Source organism: Palaemon carinicauda, chromosome 4 (genome assembly GCF_036898095.1).
Source record: "Palaemon carinicauda isolate YSFRI2023 chromosome 4, ASM3689809v2, whole genome shotgun sequence".
Lineage (NCBI taxonomy): Eukaryota > Metazoa > Arthropoda > Malacostraca > Decapoda > Palaemonidae > Palaemon > Palaemon carinicauda.
Window position 1 is genome coordinate 164597708 of NC_090728.1, and position 6927 is coordinate 164604634.

The following is a 6927-nucleotide window of genomic DNA, read 5'->3' on the forward strand; positions in this document are numbered from 1 at the left end:
TTTTTCTATGCAAGCCCATCTCCCAACATGTAAACCCAATCAGCAGATCTAAAGCAACCAGTCTTGACTACAATACATGCCAACATGAATTACAAGTAATGTTCTTAACTATGTATATGTAAAGACGATATTATTACAAATGTTATTTTACTTATTGTAGTCTTGCAAATTCAAAATAAACTAAATAAATCTGTTTCCGTATCATGTTTCCCCTACATATGACGCCAAAAAGTTAAACACAATGAACGAATGAACAGACAAATTTACACATCCAATTGATAATTATTGACACTAACAGCTTTTAGTAAACTGTTTGTAAACTATGGTAATTTATAACATACAGCATTGACATTTGTTCAATATTTATTATAGGATGCTTTGATTAAGTTTGGAAACTTCATTCAGGGCCCAGTTAATGCAAATGAACATTGTCGGCTGATTCAAGTTACCGTTATCAAGGATATGTACATATATGAATGAATATTCTTAATATAATCTTTCAAAGCATTAAAACTATCACATAATCAATAACAAAGGTTTCATACAGTTTACAAAAAACTATAAATATCGTTAGTTATCACTTGAATGCGTTTGTTCATTCGTTCATCATTTGTTTGTTTGTTTCTTCGTTCGTTCGTTCACCGAGATGAAATATAAACAAACAAAATGGTTTCCCCTTTAGGCATTGTATGTAGGGCAAATGTGATATAGAATCAGTTTTGTTTAGTTAATTTTGATATCTAAACACACATTAAGTAAATTGAAATTGTAATAACATCTTTACATAACCAAAACCAGGCCTCTAGCCTTTAGAATTTGGTATAATTTTGCTTAATTTTCTGCATAGGGAAACCTTTGGCTATACAACGGACTAACTACTGTATTATGAAAGGACCAAGTTAATATTAATTAGTTGTATGCCAGTTATCCCAATTTTATTACATTTTCATATAAGGAACTTCTAAACCTATCACAGTTGCCACCACAACTACACGTTTAGTGTTTACTGTTTGGTGTTTCAAGTATTTTTTACATAAACGCAGTGCTGCTAATGTTCTTAATCAATTTTTGGTAAAGAAGAAAAAATCCAGTAATATTTACCAAATTCCTCATATAACCTAAACATTTTTGCACAAAATGAATTATTATTCAAAGAAGTCTCTAGATAAAAATACTTCCGACCAATCAGCTGTTAGGAAATTTTCGGAGCTAAAAGGGCACCCCTGCGAGTCGGTGCAAATATGCCTCGATAAAAAAATAAAAAATGGCTATAGTGCTCTTATGCTAGTACTGTTGTTTTCATTCCAGGTGGTAGTTTTTGCCAAAATTAAAATTTTATGTACAGACTAGTAACTAAGAATGTAGAGATATCCTGGTGTGTGTGTCTAGTCATAAAGCAAGGGTTCTAGAGTTATAAGACCGTACACATGTACCCAGCATTAATCAGACACAAAATAGAATGTGATATATTGAGACTCCTTCTATAAACAGTGCTACTGCCAAGGATATTATTAAAGAGTTCAGATTATAAAGACTCAACTAACCAGAGGCATTAAGATCACTAACAATTTATAATGATACTACATATACACGAGTGGAATTGAAATTACAGCACTTTATTATCAACCAGCATTGAACTTTACTCATTCTCCCAAGAAATATTCTGATAGTTTTAATATGTTATTTGATGAGGGTTCTTTATTATTAAACTATTTGATTTGATGTACACTACTGTAGCAATTTATAATTTTTCTGTCTCTTTATGTATTCACATGATTGATGGCACATATAGTTCATTAAGTCAATGATGTTAAGAGGTCTGAATTGTTAAAAATTTTAAATATTTATCCAGGAATCCACTAAATATCTCTGATTTTTACTTGCAGGTTCAGATTGATACACTTGAGCAAGAGAAAGAAAAACTAGAAAAAGAGAAACAAGAAATTGAGCAACAAACTTCAGTAAAGGTTAATCATGTGGAAGCTGAAACTGATAAAAAGATAAAGGTTTGTTTTTGTTATTTAGTATTGTACGATGATTTATATTTACAATTCATTGTCTTTTTTATTCTTCTGCTTCGTTTACAATCTATAAGCACCCATTCTGTTATTCTTCTTGTTCATCTATTATTTTCTGTCATTCTTGTTATATGTCCTGCCTATGTCCATTTTTCTCTTGTTAGAATATTCTCTACTTTAATGTGCTCTCATATCCATTTTACTCTTTTTCTGTCTTTAATATTATTCCCATCATTATTCTTTCCAAAGCTCTTTTGAATTGACTAGCTTATGTTCTAAAGATTTAGTAAAGCTCCAAGATTATGCATAAGTTAACAAGAGGAATCAGAGATTTCAGACCTCCGCCAATGAATATTGCCAACATTTAAATGAAGTCTAAAGACATTGCCTCCCACTTTTCATATGCTGACTGTACATTAGATGATGAAAAGTGCAATGTTGATCCAGAATCATGATCTTGATCCGTATCACCTCCAAAATTTCTTGGTTTCTTCCGATACATAATATCTATCCATTGTTAAAATTTGGTGAAAATCCAATGTGTCAGTTTTGGCATAATCTTTAGAATTGTGAAAGATGCAAATCTGGATCCGATATCGGATTATCTCCAAAAGTTATGGAGTTGTCCATGGCCTAAGAGCTATCTATGGTGGAAATATCATCAAAATCTGTCGGTTTACTTTGACATAATCTTATAAATTGTGAAAGATGCAAATCTGGATCCGGTACCTCATTATCTCTAAAGTTAATAGAGATTTCCATGGCCTAAGATCTATCTGCGGTGGAAATTTTGACAAAATCTGTCACTTTGCTTTGACGTAATCTTTAAAATTGGGAAAAATGCAAATCCGGACCCGGTACCTGATTATCTCCAAAAGTTAATGGAGTTGTCCATGGTCTAAAGTCTATCTGTGGTGGAAATTTTGTCGAAATCCGTCACTTTCCTTTGACGTAATCTTTAAAACTGGGAAATATGCAAATTCGGGTCCGGATCATTCCCAGAATTTAATGCGGTCGTCCATAAAATAATTTTGACGTAATCCTGGCCACAGACACAGAGATAAATAAATAAATAAACCAACTTGAAAACATAACCTCCTCGGCGAAGGTAATAATAATAGTAGGACTATCTGATTAAATACTTTTCTTTTTAGAGAAAGTGGTATTTTACTTGTCACAATCTCATTTTGTTTTCCAAAAGCTCTTCATCCCATGCTTATCTTTTCGTTTATTTTGGTCTTGTGTGCACACACACACCTACACACACACACTCTCTCTCTCTCTCTCTCTCTCTCTCTCTCTCTCTCTCTCTCTCTCTCTCTCTCTCTCTCTCTCTCTCTCTCTCTCTCTCAGATTTAATGGTAGAACTTATTTCCATACCCCCTGATTTTCATATACATGCCCAGCCTCCTCCCTATTGACTTGTGATAGCAATGAATAGGAAACACTTTTGACTTCAAAACTGAATAACAAAGAATCCCTGATGCTTTGCTTCTTGCCATTAACCTCCAGTGTGTCTCATTACTTAGTGGAAGCACATGTCTATTGAAAGGAAAAATATGGGATAATTTTTAATTGTGTTAAAGTGATAAATCGAGTTTCTGGAGAAGAAATATGAGCATTAGGTAAGCATAGAAATAAAAGAAAATATTAAGATGGTTTTTTTCCTTTTTGGTTTGATAAATTCATTAAAAACGTAATCTCTTAAGGTATGTCTTTATATGCTTCTCCATAGGAGTCCTAGTAACACCATGCCCAAGATGATTAATGGAATTAAATTACCTATAAAAGATTTATCCTCGGTATTGAATGTAATCTTTTTTATATACTACCGAAGTACTAACTATTTTTAAATAAAGATTCTTTTAGGAAAGTTGACTCAAGGGGGAGAATTTTTGTGCATTTTTTGTTTTCTCAAAGACTGTCATTTTACAAGTGTTAGGCAATGGTTTAGGCATTCACTGGTATTTTGGATTTTTCACAGAATTTATTTAAGTGTTAGATTAGTGAAATAAGCATTCATTAGTATTTTAGTTTTTGTAATGAATATTATTGTAATTTGTTATATATACAAGTGACAGATAATAAGAGTATAGTAGAGTATCTTGTAAGAATTATATTGAAAATATAGGTATTGAAGATTATTACAGCCATGGAAACTTTATTTTACGGCCATATTTTTACTTTCCTTACCACAGCAAATGGCTGATCTGCTTGCAAGATATAAGGCAGAATATGAAGAGAAGTTGGCCGAAGCAGAATCGCAGATGAGTCGTCTACAAGTTGCGCATGAAGAGAGACAATCCAAAGAGGTAATTTATTCAATCTGAGCATGTACTCTTTTAAGGTTATCACAAAGGGAGTTTGCTGTATCCTTTCAGTCCCCACAAGCATTATTACAGACATCTTTCAGTTCATTTACTTTATATTGTTGGCTGAAGCTACAGATCAGCTGACAAAATTAAATGACATATTTTAAGCATAGCCTATGATTGAACATAGATTTAAATAAGTATAAGTTTATTTTGTTTGTAATAGTAACATGACACTCTTTAAGAAAACAATTATTTCAGAGAGAGAGAGAGAGAGAGAGAGAGTGTGTGTTTTTATATGATAGCTAATAATAGCTATTAACAAAATGTATGAAAAATATAATATTCTATTATAAATCGGCAGTGAATGGTGGAATGAAGGAGTGAAGGTAAAAGTGGAAGAGAAAAAGAGGGCTTTTGAAGAATGGCTGCAGAGTAATAGTATAGAGAAGTATGAAAAATATAGAGAGAAAAAGGTGGAAGTAAAGCGCAAGGTACGTGAGGCAAAGAGGGCAGCTGACCTGAGGTGGGGTCAGGGACTGGGTCAGTCATATGAAGAGAATAAGAAGAAGTTTTGGAAAGAAGTGAAGAGAGTAAGGAAGGCCGGCGCAAGAATTGAAGAGACAGTGAAAGATGGAAATGGAAGGTTGTTAAAAGGAGAGGAGGCAAGGAAAAGGTGGGCGGAATATTTTGAAAGTTTGCTGAATGTTGAGGATGATAGGGAGGCAGATATAATTGCTGTTCCAGGTGTTGAGGTGCCAGTGATGGGAGATGAGAATGAGAGAGAGATTACAATAGAGGAAGTGAGGAGAGCACTAGATGAAACTAGAGTAGGAAAAGCATCTGGTATGGATGGTGTGAAAGCTGAGATGTTGAAGGAAGGGGGTGTGACTGTACTTGAATGGTTGGTGAGATTGTTTAATGTGTGTTTTGTGTTGTCAATGGTACCAGTAGATTGGGTCTGTGCATGTATTGTACCACTATATAAGGGTAAGGGAGATGTGCATGAGTTTTGTAATTGAAGAGGTATTAGTTTGTTGAGTGTAGTTGGAAAAGTGTATGGTAGAGTACTGATTAATAGGATTAAGGATAAAACAGAGAATGCAATCTTGGAAGTACAGGGTGGTTTTAGAAGAGGTAGGGGTTGTATGAATCAGATTTTTATAGTTAGGCAGATATGCGAGAAATATTTAGCAAAAGGTAAGGAGGTGTATGTTGCGTTTATGGATCTGGAGAAAGCATATGATAGAGTTGATAGGGAAGCAATGTGGAATGTGATGAGGTTATATGGAGTTGTGGAAGGTTGTTGCAAGCAGTGAAAAGTTTCTACAAAGGTAGTAAAGCATGTGTTAGAATAGGAAATGAAGTGAGCGATTGGTTTCCGGTGAGGGTGGGGCTTAGACAGGGATGTGTGATGTCGCCGTGGTTGTTTAACTTGTATGTTGATGGTGTGGTGAGAGAGGTGAATGCTCGAGTGCTGGGATGAGGATTAAAACTGGTAGGCGAGAATGATCATGAATGGGAGGTAAATCAGTTGTTGTTTGCGGATGATACTGTACTGGTAGCAGACACAGAAGAGAAGCTTGACCGACTAGTGACAGAATTTGGAAGGGTGTGAGAGAGAAGGAAGTTGAGAGTTATTGTGGGTAAGAGTAAGGTCATGAGATGTACGAGAAGGGAAGGTGGTGCAAGGTTGAATGTCATGTTGAATGGAGAGTTACTTGAGGAGGTGAATCAGTTTAAGTACTTGGGGTCTGTTGTTGCAGCAAATGGTGGAGTGGAAGCAGATGTACGTCAGAGAGTCAATGAAGGTTGCAAAGTGTTGGGGGCAGTTAAGGGAGTAGTAAAAAATAGAGGGTTGGGCATGAATGTAAAGAGAGTTCTAAATGAGAAAGTGATTGTACCAACTGTGATGTATGGATCGGAGTTGTGGGGAATGAAAGTGATGGAGAGACAGAAATTGAATGTGTTTGAGATGAAGTGTCTGAGGAGTATGGCTGGTGTATCTCGAGTAGATAGGGTTAGGAACGAAGTGGTGAGGGTGACAACGGGTGTAAGAAATGAGTTAGCGGCTAGAGTGGATATGAATATGTTGAGGTGGTTTGGCCATGTTGAGAGAATGGAAAATGGCTGTCTGCTAAAGAAGGTGATGAATGCAAGAGTTGATGGGAGAAGTACAAGAGGAAGGCCAAGGTTTGGGTGGATGGATGGTGTGAAGGAAGCTCTGGGTGATAGGAGGATAGATGTGAGAGAGGCAAGAGAGCGTGCTAGAAATAGGAATGAATGGCGAGCGATTGTGACGCAGTTCCGGTAGCCCCTGCTGCTTCCTCCGGTGCCTTAGATGACCGCGGAGGTAGCAGCAGTAGGGGACTCAGCAGTATGAAGCTTCATCTGTGGTGGAAATGTGGGAGGTTGGGCTGTGGCACCCTAGAAGTACCAGCTGAACTCGGCTGAGTCCCTGGTTAGGCTGGAGGAACGTAGAGAGTAGAGGTCCCCTTTTTTGTTTTGTTTCTTGTTGATGTCGGCTACCCCCCAAAATTGGGGGAAGTGCCTTTGGTATATGTATGTATGTATTATAAATTGGTGCTGATGTAATT

General features: G+C 36.0%; 1 protein-coding gene across 1 annotated transcript in view; it reads left to right on the forward strand.

The window, feature by feature from the left end:
- Positions 1-6927, forward strand: part of LOC137640146 (putative leucine-rich repeat-containing protein DDB_G0290503) — a 172163-nt gene that overhangs the window by 119663 nt on the left and 45573 nt on the right. Inside the window, 2 exon segments of the mRNA XM_068372639.1 lie at positions 1887-2006; positions 4217-4330. Coding sequence (XP_068228740.1) covers positions 1887-2006; positions 4217-4330 — 234 coding nt within the window.